Source organism: Crinia signifera, chromosome 3 (assembly GCF_055691185.1).
Source record: "Crinia signifera chromosome 3, ASM5569118v1, whole genome shotgun sequence".
Taxonomy (NCBI): domain Eukaryota; kingdom Metazoa; phylum Chordata; class Amphibia; order Anura; family Myobatrachidae; genus Crinia; species Crinia signifera.
Genome location: NC_139219.1, coordinates 133,849,310 through 133,869,823, shown reverse-complemented (window position 1 = coordinate 133,869,823; position 20,514 = coordinate 133,849,310). Strand labels below are relative to the sequence as shown.

Genomic DNA, 20,514 nt, shown 5'->3' with positions numbered 1-20,514 from the left:
CTAATTTTGAAGGGAAAATATATATATAAAAAAATACCTTCTTACTGTTGAAATCCAGGCAGAGATACTTATTTACTTAGTTTACTTTGGAAAGTAGCAAATTTTGAGAATCTTCTGTTACAAAACTATGTTTCCTTGTTAAACTGTATCAAAATCTCTGTGCTCAGAGGAATTTACCTCTACAACTATCCCCCAGCTGAAACAGGGAACAGAATTATAACTGTATACCCCTTCCAATCAGCGGGGTTTTTGTGACACATCGTATTACTAAATGTTTTTTTGTCACGTATATAGTACATGTGTGTTTGTCAAACCCTTTATTTTATTATAATTCTAATAAAAGCTATATTTTAAAATTTTCAAAATTCATTTGAAATCATAAGAGTGCCCCAGAAAAAGAGTTCTCTTTTCTCTCTAACCATCCCTCTTAAACATAGAAACATAAGTCCCATACACACTGGGCGACTTTGAGCTGAAAGTCGCTCAAAACAGCAAGTTTGAGCGGCTTTCAGCTCAAAGCCGCCCAGTGTGTATGGCCCGGCGTTGAACGGTGAGCGCTATTGCGCGCTCCTGCAACATCGCAGGGAAAGCCGTTCATCTGCTGGTTACACCAGCAGATTAGCGGCATTCAGGCCGGCTTTGCATAGTGCTCCGCTATGCAACGTCGTCCTCTCCCCCTCCGTCGGCGCCGGCAGGGGGAAAGCCGCTTAGTGTGTATGCACTGAGCGGCTTTCCCCACGGCGATGAACGCGATCATCGCTGTCCATACACGCTGGGCATAGTCGCCCAGTGTGTATGGACCTATAGAATTTGACTGCAGATAAGAACCACATGGCCCATCTAGTCTGCCCCTTTTTTAAACATGTTACCTCAAACCATATTTGATCCTTATTTTTTTGGTAAGGATATCCATATGCCTATCCCAACCATGTTTAAATAGTACTACTGTATTTGCGTCTACCACCTCTGATGGGAGGCTATTCCATTTATCTACTACTCTTTCTGTGAAGTAATTTTCCCTCAGATTTCCCCTGAATCTTCCTCCCGCTAGTTTAAGTGCATATCCTCTTGTTCTGCTTCTCCTCTTCCTGTGAAGTCTCCCACCTGTACCTTGTTAAAGCCTTTGATATATTTGAAAGTTTCTATCATGTCCCCCTTTCCCTTATAACAACTTCCTTAACAGCAAGCCTAGGCCACTGTTTCTCAACCAAACCTGGGCCTGCGTAATAAGAACCTGCTACCCACCTTGTGCTAGATTTTTGATTTTTGTTCCACATCACATTACTCTTTAGGGCTGCTCCTACGGTTTCTTTGTTCATTACTCATGTCACATGTGACATATCACCTTTGTTCTTGTCTGGTCACCTGTCACCCTTACCCATGGCAGGAGAGTTCTCCAGTGAAAGGCACCTCTTCCTTCTAGCTCTGTGTGCATAAAAGGTTTTTGAAATGTGTATTCTTTCTCACCTGATCACTGTTAAATAATGAAACCACACTGTTATTCCAAGCTCTTAATCCATACTAGAACTGGCCATATAACCGTATCATGCATGTTGCCGAATAGCAGACTTTCTGGAATTGCAGGGAGATACCTTTCCATCTTACTAAAAAGGTACCACTGTATGCAACTATTCTGTGTCTACAAATTTGACCATCATTACAACACAAGATGTCTATAACAACATGGTAGAAGAGAATGAAAGCAACACTTTTAGCACAATTTATCAGGCAACACATTTATTGTACTGCTGATTCCAGGGTGGTTACCTTTATTATTATTTTTAGGCAGTGGAAAAACATGGCATGGTACCGTACAGTCATCTGCAGGTGACCCTCAACAAGGAGGATTTATGTCACTATAACCTTCTGTACATGAAATACTGTTTTACAATGTCAAATGAAAAAAATACTAAACATTGCATTTAGTTACTAAAACAAAATCTCATATAAAATATATTGCACTAATTGAATGGCAGCTTTCCCTTTACCCTTTGGAATATAATGGCAGATAAAAAACAAATAAGATGTATATAAAATTTTTATTCTGGTTGACTCGTTGGATGCGAATTTACACCCTAGTGAGTCCACCAGAACCTGCGAATGACATGATGCCCGCCCACCCCCCATTCGCACGCCGTGTATGTTCGCATGGCCTGCGAATGGATGTTTTACATAAACATCCATTCGCAGGCCTGGGGAAACTCCCACATCTTTCGAAGGTTGCCATCCATCGAAAGATGTGGTGCGTGCACACATATCAAAGTGACTCTCAGGTCACTTATATATGCGTGCTCATTCGGGAGGAACTGGGCGGGCGGCTAACATCCGGTGATGCCGGCACCCACGTCACCCAGCAATTACCATGGGAACATCCAGCGTTTTCATGGGAACGCCCATGAAACGCTGGGCGTTCCCATGGGCGAGTACCTCGGCCCCACGCCCCCAACTTTGGGTGAGTGCACCCGGCAAACTGTCTGTTTGCCGTGGCCGCACGCACCCGGCGTATACACATGCGCAGAAATGCGTCTGCGCATGTGCATACACCAAACATCAGTCCCCACGTAAATGAACGGACCTGAATAAGATCCTTAGTTTGTAGCTAAAAGTCTTCAGTGTTAAATGATGTAGCACAGTTGTAGCCATGCCTAGTCGACTGCACTGAATGTTTTCAGCGGCTGAGGGTGTTACATCACTTCCAGATTGTGTGAATGAAGTAGAAGAAAGTTTTATTGCTACATCCATGATTCAATCAACCTTGACTTGTTTCTCCTCTGCTTCATTATCTAGAAGAAAAAAAAATCAATGGTTACAACATCAAATCATTAAAACTGTAGCTAAAAATGAGCAGGTTCGAATTTGCTCAGTTCTTTTCGTCAAACAATTTTGGATTCATCTGGACTTATCTGGCTATCCAAACCACGTAAGTGCTGATAGCCAATAAGATCCAGTTTTTGAGTTCAGAGTTCAAACCCGCTCAAGTACTAATTACAGTACATAGGAAGTATATTACTGACATTAACAGGTTTTATATGATAGTGACGAAAATTAGACCCCCACAAGACAAATTCCTATGGGAAAGTTAATGAAATAGGACAAACATACAACTAATATACATATTTCTCCAGTTCTACATATAATGCTTCAGTTCAAAATGGAGTAGAGGTGATGGTGCATGTCATCATGGGGCCTTATTCTGGTTCACTCCTTCTGGCAAATTCCTTCTTAGATGGACAAAACCATGTGCACTGCAGGTGGGGTAGATGTTATTTGTGCAGAGAGAGTTAGATTTGGGTGGGCTTTTACTTCAAAGTGAGAACTACAGTATATTGCAGTTTAAAAATAAAGCAGCCAGTATTTTCCCTTCACAGAAACAAAATGACTCACCCAAATCTCATTCTCTGAACATTTTACACCTGCCCCCTGCAGTGCACATGGTTTTGTCCATCTAAGAAGGAATTTGCCAGAAGGAATGAACCAGAATAAGGCCCGTAGTGATGGTGATCTTAATCTCATGCAGGCGGGTTCCAGTTACCCAGTACCCCTTTGCTCTGAAAAGAGATGGTTGATGTTAGTAGGCCAACATAAAAAAGTATGTGTGTTTAATTGGAGAAGTCATTTGTCCATCATAAAAGTGGTCTATCTGCTACCAAATACACCTTTTGCGCATGCCAGTTACTCTGCAATGTTATTAATTACACATTAGGTGTAAATGTAGCATACTTTGAGATGCGTTTTACTTTACATACATGCCAATATGCACACTCTGAGCACAAGATGCACATTTCCTTTCCAACTCTGCATTGAGAGCCCAAAGTATCTCAATGCATTAATAAGTAAAGTACCGATCTCTTGGGGGGCGGTCATTTTATAAGAGACAATCTAACAGGAGGAGCGCCGGGACCGCAGACAGGGTCCCAGCTGGTCCCAGCAGCCTTGTAGCAATAGATTCAGTGGCAGCAGACTCATTAACAGAGCAGCAATAGCTTCCGCAGACCCCACGGTGACCAAACTTACCTAGCGCCTCCAAGCCTTTGCTTGCATGTCCCCCTAATACATGTCGACCTTTTTCATGTGTCAACCTTTTGACTTTCGAACAATACTGGTTGACCTTTTGACTGTCGACCTAGACCCTGTCGTCCTAATGACCCATACTAAGTAAAAGCAGACTCCGTGATTGGACTGGCAAGGTTCCAAAGTGGTGACCTAAGGAAAGAGGCATGTACTGTACATCCTTTTGCCATATTCAGTCATGGATGAAAAATATTTTACATCAATGGACAATGTCTACTACTCCTTTTTGGGATAATGTAAGATGGATAAGCTGTGTACACACGGGGGGCGATTTCAGAACATATCGCTGGCAATATGGTCGCTGAGCCAGGTACTTAGCAAAAAAACTAAATGCTCAATACTGAAGCCCTGAGGAGAGCCGCAGAAAGCGTTGTTTACTTACTGTGGCTCCTCCCCGCAAATAGCGCTATTGGCCGCCTGGCAGCCAATCAGGAGTCACTAGGCCGCTTCAGCCTGGGAAGGTCAATTCAGGAGGGGGGGGGGGCTTCATTGGGGGGTCCCCACTTTCCCAGGATCCCTGCCCAGGCTGACTGGTCAGGGGGTAAATGCTTTGGCTGGGGGGGTCTTGTATAAAATGTCTCCCCCCGGCTGTGGCATTACCCTGCTGGCTGGTTGAACCTGGTGCTGGTTCTCGAAAATACGAGGGACCTCTACTCCTTTTGTTCCCCGGGAACCAGTACCGGCCCTTGAGCCTGGTGCTGGTTTTAAAAAAGCCAGTGGACCCCTACATATTTTGTTCCCTGATTTTTTTTAAACCAGGACCTGCTCTTTGAGCCTGGGGCTGGTTATAGCCATATAATGCATACGGCTGCTTAGTAAATTGGGAATCCCCATTCGAATGAATGGTGATTCCTAGTCATATTCAATCGATGGCGTATACATTCATATTAATACAAATACAAATGTGCCATGAATACGAATTTACATTTGTTCGGCATAGAAAATGCAGAAAATACGCATAGGCAGTCGTATTTGCATTTGACTGCCTACGAATATTCCTAAAATAGGTGTAATTTTCCCTGTGTGTGTGTTTTCATAAGTCACTATAGCCAGGGCCGGATTAAGGTCTGTGGGGGCCCTGGACAACAAAATTGTGTGTGTGTGTGTGTGGGGGGGGGGGGGGGGGAGGGGGGGCTCCTCTCACACCCCCTTCCTCTCCTCTCACCCCCCCCCCCCACAGCACCCAGAGTAGTTATGGTACTTGTTTCCTAGCACGGCCACAATCTTGTGGATCGTGTACCTTTAAGTTAAGGTACACGATCCACACGATGGACCCGATTTCCTTTGAAATCAGGTCCATTTTGCCGGCAAAGGTACAATATCGGGGGCATCGCGTCGGTCGGGACCATTAACATTGGTTCCGACGCGACCGACGCGATGCCCCCGATTTCCCCATAGGCTTCAATGTTAAAATATTTTTTAACATTGAAATCGTGAGGATCGCGTCGGTCTTGTGCCATTATAATGGCACAAGATGAGATGGACTTGATTAAGTCCATCTCACCTTTAAAAAAATGTGAAAAATGTGAAATGGGCCAATATGACCCATTTCACATTATAGATGTCCCCATCGTCACCCCACGATAGACGCCAACCCGAAGCGTGGCGAGCGCAGCGAGCCCGCAAGGGGCGGCGGTGCGCGTCCTCCGACCTTTTCATTCCCCTACTATCCACGTCGGCGTGGAGTTGAGAATAGAATAGTGTGGCGAGCGCAGCGAGCCACCGAGCCCGAAGCGTGGCGAGCGCAGCGAGCCCCGCGAGGGGACGCGTATAACTTCACAGGTATACGCGTCCGCTCGCCACGCTTCGGGCTCGGTGGCTCGCTGCGCTCGCCACAATTTTCTATTCTCAACTCCACGCCGACGTGGATAGTAGGGGAATGAAAAGGTCGGAGGACGCGCACCGCCGCCCCTCACGGGCTCGCTGCGCTCGCCACGCTTCGGGTTGGCGTCTATCGTGGGGTGGGGTTTACGTCGTTAAATTTGGGGGTGTAGGGAATATTTTACATTGAATCCAATGTAAAATGGGGTCCCAGGGACCCGATTTACATTTCATTCAATCAAAAAATCGGGTCGAAAATCGGGTCGGTCGCGTCGATCGCATCGCATGCGACCAAATCGCATGCGATGCGATCGACCCGATTTTTCCGACACGACCACCCCGATGTAAATCGGTGTGGCCGTGCTAGGAAACAAGTACCGTAGTTATTATTGCTGCCCATCTGAGTCAGAGCTGCTGCATGGGTAAGGTCTCTTCATGGCGCCTGGGACACGGGGTGATCAGGCGGGGAGAGCGGGGTTGGTTCCCCTGGAGACAATGTGACATGAGAGCAAGGCAGTGGGCAGATGCAGAGCTGGCAGGTGAGTGGGAGAACACTGCATCTATCCCCCAGCACTGCAGCAATGATTCCCACGCTGCGGCAGATGGGCAGTGGCAGGGGTCCCTGCGGTGGATGGTAACTAGTTCACATCTGCCGCAGGGACCCCGCCGCTGACTGTCCAGCCGCCGCAGGGACCCCCTGCCCGCACCGCGCTGCCTGGACCCCACTGTCTGCCTCCCATCTGGAGTGTGGGGGCCCCTAATGTGTGGGGGTGCTGGGGGGACCGCCCCTATCACCCAGTGGTCGATCCACCACTGACAATCATTGTGTTCCTATTATAAAAGGCATTATTCTCATATAAAGATACTGAAATTGCCTAAGAGCTAATACTTGGTCCCATGATTTCAAAACTGGGACTGAATTGGCCAATAGATAAGTCCCAGTGACTGAAATGATGCAGAAGTCATTCATGGGCAAAAGCCAAATGCATTCAGTCAAGATGTAGAGGTTCATAAAGATCTACTCCAATTGTTTGCAAGGATAGAAAAAGTAAAACAAGTCTTGGAAGGCTGGATCCTTTCAACAGGCCACTCAGACAAACTTATCCAACAGTTTAACCAATGAACAATGAATATTTGTGTATTCTGAACTATAGCAACCAAAACTTGCTAACACATCATTTTAAATACTGCAGTGCTGTATCAAGCAGAACAAATAAAGAAACTAACACCTTCTGTACATCTCAGGATTGGATTACTGCAGTGTTGCTCATCTAATGCAGAACTGGCATGTACATTGTGACTCAATTATGATACAAATTCTGGAAGATGTATGCAGTATTGCTGCCCAAATACTTCAAGGTCATTTAGTGTACAGTGACATGGAAAGTATTGCTGACATGATTCATAAGGGATTTATGTGAATGCAAAAATAAATTAATAGCTCAACTTACCGGTAGGTCTAAGAAAATATACTAAAATCTTCTCTAGTCTGAGAAAGCGGAATGTTGTTCCTGAACAGTACAAAATGTGCACCTTTGTTTAAAGTGTGCAAACCAACCTGAATCACCACTAGGCTATTTGAATATATGAGTATATCAGTGGTGCAAAGTGTTGCATTTTTTAACATGAGGAAATGGCATTTATCAATGTCAACCTACCCATTGCAGTAGATAACATTCTGAACCATTGCTAAGGGATTGACTGGCCCATGGGGGTACAGGAGAAAAACCCTGGTGGGCTCCACTGCCTGAAGGCCCACCAGAAGTCAGGTTCCAGGTGTTGCACTTGAATTCAAGTACACTATACATACTGTATTTTACATTGAACTGAACTCTCTGAATGTTGGGCAAGCCTCTATGGTGGTTGTCCAGAGCCTTACTACTGCTTCACCTTAGTGGCCCCTTCATATACCAGTCCAACACTTATAGCAGAGTTAAAGAATATTGTACTGTAGCAAATGAAACTAGACCCCTGCATGATGCTGTCTCTGCTATATGAAATTGAATACGCTGAAAGAGTAAAGGCCCATACACACTGGGTGACTTTGAGCTGAAAGCAGCTCAGTTTACTTATCTGACCTGCTTTCAGCTCAAAAGCAACCCAGTGTGTATGGGGCAGCAATGAGCAGTGAGCGCTGATGCTCGCTTCCGCATCATCGTTGGACCGACAGCTCATCTGCTGGTATTACCAGCAGATGAGCGACGGGATGGATGGCTTTCCATAGCGTGCTGCAATGGAAAGTCGTCCACCCCTGGGAAGATCGCTAACATGCATAAGTTGCTCATTGTGTATGCACTGAGCGATTTTCAGCCAAGAGATTTTCTCCATCATCGTTATCAATACACGTTAGGCAAAATTGCAGGGTGTGTATGGGCCTTAATGCTGTATCAAAAGATTTTATGCTGGACGCATAGGGCCTGATTCAGTGATAGTTGAAGTTTTGTGAAACTTTGCAAAACTGCAACTAGTGGCAGAAGGCTGCGGGGGAGACACCCAACACAGGACCAGGCCTCTGCATGTTAATGTGCCCACTACAGATGACGTCACAAGTTTTGGTTTTAACAAAGTTTGCTGCTTCAATGTTCAAAGGATTTTATTTAAACTACATTAAGTTTGTGCAAAGTTTCGCTATTTGCAGTGTTGGCCCTTCTTTTTCAAGTCCTCCGCAATTTGCCCTGGCATGCTGTCAATCAACTACTGGGCCACATACTGACTGATGCCCTCCCATTGTTGCCTAATCAATTCTTGGAGTTTGTTAGAATTTGTCTTCCCAAATTATCACTTATCTTAAGGCAAGGTGCTCCATCATGCTGGAAAAGGAATGATTAGCCTACAAACTGTTTTTCAAATGGATGGGTGAAGTTGCTCTTGGCAGATGTTTTGTTACCATTCTTTATTCATGGCTGTGTTCTTAGGCAAAATTGTGAGTGAGCTCACTCCCTTGGCTAAAAAGCAACCCCACACATGGATGGTCTCAGGATGCTTTACTGTTGGTCTGGCACAGGACTGATTGTAGTGCTAACCTTTCATTCCCCAGTCAAGCATTTTTTCCAGTTGCACAAAACAATCTGTATGGGGATTCATCAGAGAAAATGACTTTACCTGCGTCCTCAGCATTGCATTCTCTGTGCCTTTGGAAAATGATCTGGCTTGGCTTCTTTGCTGCCCTTATTGACACCAGTCCATTCTTCAAAAGACTTTGCCACACTGTGTATGCAGATGCACTGACACTTACCTGCAGGTCTACCATCAGAAATTGTGGGGCCCGGGACTAACAAAATAGGCAGGGCCCCCTTTCCCTATATTGAACACCTGGAAAGCCTGGTGAGACCTGTGTCTGCAGCACTGGCCACATACTCAAGCTCTACATTGCTTAATGGGAAATGTAAACTCTGTTTATGATAAATAATATTCAATAAACTCTAATCTGGGCCCCTCTTATCTGGGCCCAGGACTGGATTCCCCGCAGTCCTTTCCCTGATGGCTGCCCTGTTTGCCTGCCACCATTCCAGTGGAAGTTTTGCACTGTTAGTGCCCAATCCTGCAGCTGAAACAACTTTAGAAGACAGATCAGGTGCTGGACATTCTTGGGCCCTCTGAAACTTATTTCACTACTGAACCTCTGTCCTTGATGTTCTTAATGATCCGATAAATGGTTGAGGTGAGGTGCAATCTTAAGCCTCCTACACAGGGGGGACGGGAGCCCCATGCTGAGCAATTTGCTTAAGCACAGATTGCTCAGCAGACATCGCTGACACATGCAATACACCAGCAGGGGCGGATTGGCCCACCGGGAAACCGGGCCGTTTCCCGGTGGGCCGGCACATTTATTAGCAGAAGTGGCCGCCCACCCTAACAACCTGGGCCGCGGCATCTTCGTTCTGGGCCGCGGCACTGTGCCCTTATTAAAGATGGCTGCAGACAGCCTCGAGTACTGCAGCTGCTGATAGCGGGGGGCGTGGCTAATGATCTTAGGTGACAGCGCAGGTGAGCCAATCAGGGGGCACGGTGTGATGCTGACTAGCCAATGAGGGGCGGAGCATGCGGAACCCCTCCCCTCAGCACGTACAAGCAGGCTGTGACTGTGTACTTCACCCACTTTAGGCAGGCAGCAGGAGCATCAAATAGAAGTGTCACCAATGCTGCCCCGACACATACATCAGATACGCGGCAGAATAGAGTGCCAGACACAGGAGGCTGCTGTTACAGATTGGGTCACCGGCATTAATCTGTTACACAATGACAGCAGCCAGTGTGCACGTGCACTAGTGTGGGCTGCTCCCAGCATCTCTGTGTTTTGCACAGCTACCCTCATGGTCTTCCTCTCCCCACTGTGTATGTGACAGGTGCAGCAACACAAATAGGAGGGTTTGCAGCTACATCCCACTCTCTGCCCCCCTACCTGTCTCAGCCCACCCTCTGCCTCCTACCTGCCCCAGCCCACCCTCTGCCCCCCTACCTGTCCCAGCCCACCCTCTGCCCCCCTGTCTGCCCCAGCCCACCCTCTGCCCTCCTGTCTGCCCCATCACACCCTCTGCCCCCCTGTCTGCCCTAGCCCACCCTCTGCCCCCCTACCTGTCCCAGCCCACCCTCTGCCCCAGCCCACCCTCTGCCCCCCTACCTGCCCCAAGACAGACTGAAGCCATTATACAGCAGCAGCCTCCTACCCAGCTGAGTTTAGAAACATCTGGTGAGAAACACCAGAATGCACTGATAGTCAGTGCAATCTGGTGGAATAGAAAACTGTTCTGAATACTGAAGTTTGCACAGCACTGAGCTGCATACACTATGGTAGCGACATTGTGCTGGCGATGTGAGCCAGTTAGGTAATGGAATCTATATGGTACAGTAGGTCTTGATTGCCCATTTCGATCAAGTGATTGGAAACTGCAACTGAATAGAAGCGCTGAGTCAAGTGAAAGAGTCCAACATGACTGCGCTCATACTGGGGTGCTGCAGGGAATGTTATTGTGCAGGAAGTAGGTTCTGAACCCTACAGTAATAAATAGTGAGCTGAGCACTGCAAGAGGTTGTGCGCGGAGATATCTGGAGCCAGTGTAGCGATCCTGGCATCACCTGCAACAGCGTGAGCATCTCTAAACAGCAGTCTGCCTCAGGATAAGCTCCACAGCGGTAAGGAAGTACTTTTACTACTTAAGATCATGCATTGCAGCCTTGCACACAGCGGGATGTAACTCTGACTGGTTGGTGATTACCTTATCGCAGGGCTTTACAAATTAGCAGCCCAGCAATAATGTCTAAATAACCATTAGTAGCCCCACAATTTAGTGGAGCGCTTCCCTCTGGTTGCCACATCCCTAGGACAGAGGCACACCTGAATTAAGGTCTTAACTAGAAGCCTATGTTTCTGCTTTTGATTGGCTTATTGCATAATGATCTCTTTAGTTGACAAAGTATTATTGATCAGCCATGTTTTTCCAGTACTTACATGTAATGTATATTTGAATTGCTACAGGAACCATTATCTACAAGTCATTTTAAAGGGGCAAACAACAGTTGTGGAGATTTGGGGCCTTATCCTGGTTCACTCCTTCTGGCAAATTCCTTCTTAGATGGACAAAGCCATGTGCACTGCAGGTGGGGTAGATGTTATTTGTGCAGAGAGAATTAGATTTGGGTGGGCTTTTACTTCAAAGTGAGATCTATATTGCAGTGTAAAAATAAAGCAGTCAGTATTTACCCTGCAGAGAAACAAAATAACTCACCCAAATCTAATTCTTTCTGCACAATTTACATCTCCCCCCTGCAGTGCACATGGTTTTGTGCATCTAAGAAGGAATTTGCCAGAAGAAGTGAACCAGAATAAGGCCCTAGGTGCCTAAGCCCCATACATGAGGATGATTTACATGCAATTTTGGCCCTTTTCATGTAACTGCAGTGATCAATTGCATGAAAAGTGCCCAAATTTGCATGAAACTGACCGCAGGTCAGATGCGCAGTCCCATGCGCAGAACCAGCGGCAATCTGCTAGGTTGCTTCCTAACCGGCGAGGCTTGGCTGGGTTCGGACAGCATGCGATCCTGCTGCCCAGAAAGGTCCCGGGCTGGTCAAGTGCAGAATGCGTGGGTAGAAGTCGCCTAGTGCATGCCCAGCTTTAGTTACAGAAATATTTCCTGTGACCCTATATGACAATATAAAGTAAATACTTTTTTTTACCTTAATATTGAATCATGTTTTCCTATTGACACTGGCACCAATACATACTATATACACATTCACTGCATTACTTACATTTATCCAAGTCCCAGATATAGCTGTTTAGCTTCTCACCAAGTATATAAAATATGGTAATGACAATAGTGACTAGAAGGAAGAAAACTATTTTGGCTAGAGGACTGATGTATTCCAGCAGGGGGTAAACCCATACGCCTGTCACGTGATGAATCCAGCACACCCTGAAAGAAAGCGTAAAGAGATAAAAGATGTCATTGTTAAAGGTCTAGCATATATTACATATAGGAAAGTACATGGAAAGAGACAATTAATATTACCAATTGCTGGGAATCTGGAGACTGATAATGTACTAAGCCGTGACTGTAAGAAACCTAGGGAGACATTAACCACACTATTCTCTACAGTAGTTGTCATGGAGGAAAAAATGATTTCTTCACACTGGACGTGACACACACATGCAGGCCAGATGAGACAGATGGATCATACAAGGGAATTCTTGGCTTTTAAACAAGGCATGCTGGGTCTACACATGCAGTACACTGCACTGGTTAATGCTACATTCATTTATATATGGGGACAGGTACGGAAAGTAGCTTTGCAATAGATTCCTTACATCATAACTTTATTTAAAATGATTATTGCAGCTACAGTATTCAACTCTCTCACCTTAGTGAGTATGTTCCCTTGTCTATGACCCCTTACAGTCCCTTCTCTAAGGTTCGCCATCTTGTAAATGATTAAAAGTACCTTCACCCAAAGATGTATTGTGAGTAAGGCTTTGTGAGTGGAGCTTCTGTACTGTAGGTGAATCTTGCAAATAGGGTGCAATAGGGGCTTTAGGCTTATTCTAGAGGTAGTGGGTGCACATACCCCTAATTCTATATTTCTTAGTTTAGGTATTGATTAAATTACATTATAATGTCTTGCTAATGTGATTTTATCAGGTTTTCTTAAAAAGAATTAGGGTATATATAGGTGTAGTTAAATACTATTTCAAGTGCACTTTGAGTCCTATTGGGAGAAAAGTGCTATATAAATATCATTATTATTATTATTATTATTATTATTAAGTATCAGGAGTACATAGCACCCAACAAGTGAAGTCATGTTTCACAGTCTTTATATAAAGCTCTTAGATGTGACAAAAACAATGTTGGAATATCTGCTGCTGAACCATCCAGTCACAGTTATACAGTAAAAACAATGCACTAGGTGCTGTTTCCAAAATCCTCATTAACCGGTTTCTGTAAATTAAAAAATATCTCCTAATTATAGCCCAATGAAAGAAATACATGAAAATTTTTTATAAAAATAAAAATATGACTGACCAACGTCACGAGTACAGGTGGAATGACCAGGATTCTCCTTCAATGTCCAACCAAAAACAACAATACAGATGAAACAATAATACAGGGAACAAGGGTATTGGGGAGCTTGTATTTAATGAATGGGTGTACAGTATTTCATTTAGTTTTAAAGCTGTGTGTGTATATAAAAAAGAAAGATTGCCTATATGAATAGCATTATGCGCTCATTTATATTTAGATATATCAGCTATTGGCTGTGCTACACAGCCGGCGCTATACGTCTGCGAACAATGTCGTTCACAGGCATATTGTTGGTACAGACAGACCGGCGATATATTGACCTAGTCACTCATACAGTATCTGTAATATATTCCATATGGCATAAAATAAAAAATCATGAGATGAATGTAACAGCTCCATACAAAGCTCCCCAACTGAATGACATGATTACTTTATCACAAACTGTTGTGTCCGTGTAATAATTATTTTCCATTATGAATATTTGCCATATTAGATTTGTGATTACCGGATTGAACTTTAAATATTCCAAATATTATGTATGCTAAATGATATGAAGGACGTGAACATACAAAACTGATAGTGAGGTGATCTAAGTAAGGTGGCACAATGGGAATTGCAGTCCGAGGGATGACTGCAGACTACAATATGGACGCCAATACAAGTGATGTAGAGACAAGCCGGCACGCAGCAGAGGATCATGGACATTTTAGGCAAATGATTTGTATAGCAATCAGCTGTGTGCGGCGCTGCAGGATAGGAGGATTCTGCATTTCAATACGTATATGATTGGCATCCACAATGCATCACTTGGGACCTTAAAAGAGGTAGAAATGCATCAGTCAGTGTACCGTGGCTACTGGTGAAACGGACGACAGATCCAAAATAGTGGTGAACATCTTAGCTGGGACCAGTGACTACCACTCGGCCTGTTACCACTGAACCCAGCACTTTTTTAACTGTTATACCTACAGTTCACACGGCATTCAGTAATTTGCTGCTTATCTACCATATACCACGGTTGTGGAATCTTGCATTCTGGTGGAATCGATGCAATAAAGAATACAGTATCTATCCTTATTTATGAATGCCTATTTCCCTATAGATTGTAAGCTTGCTAGCAAGGCCCTCCTACTTTTTGACTGTCTGTAAATACCCTTCAGCGCTGGTAGATCCCTTACTTCTGTGTTGTGTTGATATATAATTGGTGAAGGGACATGGAACCCTTCCCATTGGGAATCTGTTGGCAAGCTGCTTCTACTTTTGCACACTTTTAGTCAGGGCCATCTTGACAGCAGCGCAGGCCCCTGGGCAAAACAATTCACTGCCCCCCCTCCCCCCCTCGCCTTCTAGCCAGCAGATCCAGTGGGCAGACACGATATTGGGTGAGTGTGCAGGGTGGTGGGGGGCATCTACCGGGCACAGTGTACAGAGAGGAGGGATGAGCTAAAGTGCAGACTGGGGAGGCAATGTAGTTAATGACCGCTTCAAGAGTGGAGCCCGGCGGCAAATGACTGCCTCACGGAGTTCCACCACTGGCTCCCAGCACAGGTAGCTCCATTCTCCCTCCACCTGGCTCCCAACAGCTCCTTCTACCCACCACATCAAATCAAATTTATTGTCACTACAACATTAAAAAATGAATAAGTGAAATTCACACATGGCATGGCTCCCAGTATCGGCAGCACTGACCCCCTTCTACCCGGCACTTGGCGGGGGTAGCATACTTCCCCTGACCCAGCAGCTCCATCCCACACTCACCAGACAGCTCTGTGAAGCTTGAGGTGTGTGAGGGCAGATGGGGCTAGCACTGCAGTGCTACATGCAGGGAACCTCTGGCGGGGATTGACAGTTTCCACCCACCGGGTAGAAGGGCCAGGGCTTAGTAGTGCTGCAGGGGCTAATGGCGCTGTCCTGTCACACAGAGTGCGGGCTTCTCGGAATCCCGACTGCAGGTGTTCCGCCAGGGGGGGCGAGCGCAAAGTAGCCGCTTGCGGGCTCGCTGTGCTCACCATGCTGTGGGCTCGGTGGCTCGCTACAGGTTCTATTCTCCCTCTATGGGGGTTGTGGACTCCCACAAGGGAGAATAGCCCCTGTGAGTCGGGATCCCCCCTGTGGGAGCACCGCCAGTCAGGATTCGGACATCGGGATACTGACAGTCAGGATCCCCCTGTCGGAGCGTCATCCGGCACCCTTGGAATCCTGGGGCCCTCGGGCAACTGCTCATTGAGCCCATTGGAAAAGATGGCTCTGCTTTTAGTTACCTACACTATTTCTCTGTGAATTACCTTATGTAAGGTTATATGTAGGAGGCAACTTTGTTCCTGCCACATCTATACACCAGCGTATACAAACAATAGAGCATTGGCGATTTTTACCTTTGGGCTTCAGGGCTGCAGCCATAAAAATCCGCCATTGTCTCTGCCTAAAGTGAAGCCAGATGCAGTCTGTGAGACTGCTCTGGCTTCACTGTGACTGACAGTGACTTCCTATTGGAAGTCCGACCTACCAGTCACTCAAGGCATCCCATCTGGAGGTGTTCCCTCCCTCTGGGATGCCTCTCTCTGCGCAAATGCACGGCAGCCCCCAAAACGGGTTCTGCACATGCGCAGTATCACGGACCATACTACGCATGCGCTGGAACCCGGGAACCCTATCAAGCCTCCGGGGGCTGCTGCAAAGGCAGCCCCTGGAGGCTTGGGCCAGCGCATGAGCAGTATGTATGAAGTTACTGCGCATGCACTGGCCCCGTGCAGGGGACCAGCAGCAGTGGAGCGCGGCGGTGACAGCGGCAGCAGAGGGGACACACATTGCGGCAGCCCCCCTCGTCCAAAACAGTAAGAGCCGCTACTGCAATATAGTACAATATCACACCATGTTTTACTGTGAAAGACAGCCAAGTGACACACATTGGGCTGAACTTGTTTTGGTTGATGGTTGATTTTATGTATGTTTGATGATGGTGATGATGATGGTTATATGTTATTTTATAATTGTTTTAGATTGTTCTATATATATTAAAATATTTTTACTAGAATAAATTTTCATAAGCATATACAATGTTTGATACATCTGCTCTAATACTGTATTATACTGACAGTTGTCTAGTGAATGATTGTGGATGAATCTATAAAACAGACACAGCTCTATAATGTATTTTAAGTTGGGTGTATCTTTACTAAACTTAAAAATACATTACAAAGAGGCCAAATCTTGCTTTTATTATTTTTAACATATTGCAGTCTTTTTTCATGAGTTATTGGAATGTTGGTGTATTAGGCAGACTATGGAGTATATTCAATGATGCCAGCGAGCCTCTGATGGTGAGCTATATGGCGAGCAGTGCCGATTGCTCACCATCAGAGTATACAATGGCATCCCCCTCACTCGCTGTTTCCACTTCACTGGGGGCAACATGCAATAGGGGTCGAATTTATAGACATGTGCGATTTTTGGTAAAAAAGGTCAAACATGTAATAGTTTGCGATTTGCGGTAAAAAAATCACACTTTTTACTGCGAATTTGCACATTTTGAAGTGGCGATTTTTCAATTCGCATCCAGATGTTTTCCCATGATAAAGTATCCAACTCCCAGGGGTGCAATTTTTGGTAAACGTGAACAAAAATTTGCCAAAACAATACACCAGGTTCTGACAGGCGCAATTGACAGAACACTGCACAAATCATTGGGATCTGTGCATGGTTCTGTCTTCAAAAATGTGTAAAAGTTAAAAAACAACAACAAAAAATGCGTGGGGTCCCCCTCCTGAGCATAACCAGCCCCGGGCTCAAAGAGCCGGTCCTGGTATCATAAAATCTCAGGGGAAAAATGGTGGGGTTCCCTTGATCTGACAAAACCAGCACGTATTTCAAGAACCAGCACTGGGCCCAACCAGCCAGCAGGGTAATGCCACAGCTGGGGAAAGACTTTTTATACAAGTCCCCCTGGCTAAAGCATTCTCTCCCTTACTGGTCAGCATGGGCAGGGGTCCTGGTGAAGTGTGGACCTCCAACTTACCTGCCCATGCTGAATGCTGAAGCCTGGTGCTGTCCTCGATGCCTCTGGGCGGTGGGCATCGAGCTGATTAAAGTGTAAAAAATAGGATACACTATTGTGGCACTACAAGTCCCAGCAAGCCAGCACCGCATGCAGGGACTTGTAGAACCACAAGTCCCAGCATGCGGGGCAATAATGGGCCCGCTGGGATAGTAGTCCCCCAGCAGTACAAATAGTTAAAAAAAACAACACACACACACTTTCAGTAAAACTTTATCACATACAGAACCCATTCATTTAAAATCACTTGACTTGATTGAAGATCGGTCCCCATGTCCAGTAGAATCCATGGGGCTGTACCTGTGGAAGCAAAGTATACTCCACACGCTCATCTTCGGGACTTCTCCGGATGCCGGCAATGCTGTCTGGTATCTGGGGGTGGGTTTACATCTGGAGCTCTGCCCCCAGAGCGGGAGTTAGCCCCGCCCCCAAAAAGCCAATGATGGTCCGGTAACGGGATTTTGTACTCGGGTAGTAAACACACTGTATTGTACAGTAGTACTGTATGATAGTGTATGGATGTGCAAGGAGTAAATACTACATGTGTTATATACAGAATAAAATATTATAATTAGAACATAACATTTTTGTAGATTACATAAGGTTTATCTGCCTCTGTTCTTCACAACATACTGTAATTTACCTGTCACCTATCAGATACAATAATTATTTAAAATGTGTCATAAGCATAACGTAACATAACACTAAACTTGTTGGATGTGCTAGGATGTGTCATACACAGAGAATACTATGGTAGACTTCACAAGGCATGTCCATGGAGTAGTTACCTAATTTTTTTAAAAGTTTTATTAAATATTGTTTATATTCCTTTATTGTACTGATCAAAAAACACCACAAAAAAAACAGTTTAGCTTTAGATAACTGTTGTAAGCAGGGCCGGCACCACTACTAGGCAGCATTAGGCATTTGCCTAGGGCGCCGGCCACTGGAGGGTGGTACTGTGCAGCAGGAAGCAGCAGCAGTGCTCCCTCCGAGGAGAGCAGGAAGAAAGGAGCTGGGAGCAGGTGAGTGACCCCCCCTCCCTGGAGCCCCCCCCCCCCCCACTGGAGCCCACCCGAAGCCGCATCTCCAACCCCCCCCCCCTCTGCATCTCCCGCCACTAACTCTCCCCCCGTGGAGCTCAGTGGCTGCGGCTGGATTCCCCCCCATGGAGCGCAGCAGCGGCAGACACATAACCCCCCCCCCCCCGGGGGGAGCGTAGCGGCAGCAGCCGCCTAACCCATTCCCCCCCCCGTGGAGCGCAGCAGGGGCGGCCACGTCACCCCCGCGTGGAGCTTGTGAGCACCGGGGCGCCCCCCACGGCCCCGCCTGGGGCACTCCGGTGCCAGGCATCGGCCCTGGTTGTAAGATAGAAGTCCCGGAATATTTTTATTTTTCCAATTAACTTGTACAGGAACAAAAAGTCTGGTTCTTCTAATTATATATTTAACATTGGTGTGAAATACATAGCTTCACTCTTTGAGTCTTTGAGCTTAGCATTTTATCTTTCCGTTGAAGATAGATTAAAAATAGAAGATAAAAGAGAATTAAAAATCAGAAACAGTAAAAAAAAAATATGCCAATCTCTCTGATTCTCTACCTCTGTCTTAAGTCTACATTAAAGTTTGTTATATTTTCAGAGTTCACAGTGATTAAAAATGTAAATGGTTTTCAAGCCAACAGTTTGTAGGTTCAAACAAGTTTTTCTATAACAGCCTCCTTTCCTCGGCAGGTTATGCCCGCCAATTACCGGGATGGCGTCTGGTTTCGGGGACAAGGTGACTGGCGACCACTATGCAGAAGGAAGTACTCACAAAGCAGATACCCGTAAACTCCCACAAGCTACACCATAAACAGAAAATAATTATAAACTACCTGCATCCTCCTGAGCAGCTCAGATGCCAAGTGATGTCCAACGCCGACCACCCCTGTTGCTTAGCAATGGGCGGAAGTCGTCCACAGTTACGAGATGATGGACCGATGTGTTATGGTAATTACGGTGTATTATAATGTGAAGTGGGCATTACAGTGTGGGGCATAATGTGTAATAGGCATCACAGGGTGCAGCATATTGTGTAATGGGCATCACGGTGTGCAACATAATGTGTAATGAGCATTACAGGTAATGGGCATAATGGTGTGCAGTAGGTATAATGTGTAATGGGCATTATGGTGCATGTTATAATGTGAAGTGGGCATTAGTGTGGGGCATAATGTGTAATGGGCATCAAGGTGTGTGGCATTGGCCCTTATTCTGATCGGTGCGGATATTCCCGAATTCTTACGGTGCGGGCCGCACGCCACGGTGTTCTGCCGCGTGCGGCCATCGTCCGTAGAAACGCCCACGTGTCCTCCGCATTCGGACGGACTCACTCTTTAAGAACAGGGCGTGTTTACGGACGACATACAAACCATGCGTGTGCTGGAGAAACACTCCGATTCTGCACGGTATTACAGAGTATTACAGAGTATGCACGGGAATACCGCATCCGAACGGGAGCCAAGCGGTGCTACCGCACGTAAGCGGTGTATTTACGCCAAAAAACCCACTATTATGTCTATTCTGCAATACATCACATGACCCACTTATTCAATTACCTATCCTCATACAAAAATGCTTATTTGGAATTGGAATCAATTAGATGCCAATATATCCTTACAAGCATGCCTAACACATGCATTGCACACATTAACCCTTACAGCAATTGAAGTGCAATGGTTTGTATTAGACCCTGTGTAAAAGATTATAAACAATCTACACATATACTGTTTAATGTGCAAATAAAACCAACAACTGTGAACTTGCATAAACCATTTATTTGAATGAAAAATTAACATTGAAATATAAAAATATAAAATAATAAATTAGACAAGTAGATCTCGCAGGTCCTGGAGATCGGCTAGTAATAGCCGCAAATGGTGCTCCGCCCGCAGGAGGGCCCCACGAACCCCCTCATCTGCCGGTGTGGTGTCATCTGTGGGCATGTGAAAGAGGCAAAAATTAGTCATGATATTCATGCATACATTTCACATACTGCGACATAA

General features: G+C 45.7%; 1 protein-coding gene across 1 annotated transcript in view; it reads right to left on the bottom strand.

Annotated features, from left to right (window-relative positions):
• Window positions 1–745: 745 nt before the first annotated feature.
• Window positions 746–20,514, bottom strand: part of AIG1 (androgen induced 1) — a 235,233-nt gene continuing 215,464 nt past the window's right edge. Inside the window, exons 5-6 of the mRNA XM_083176545.1 lie at window positions 12,145–12,308; window positions 746–2,783 (exon numbers count right to left, since the gene is read on the bottom strand). Coding sequence (XP_083032671.1) covers window positions 2,746–2,783; window positions 12,145–12,308 — 202 coding nt within the window. The 3' untranslated portion in view covers window positions 746–2,745. The remainder of the gene's footprint in view (window positions 2,784–12,144; window positions 12,309–20,514) is intronic.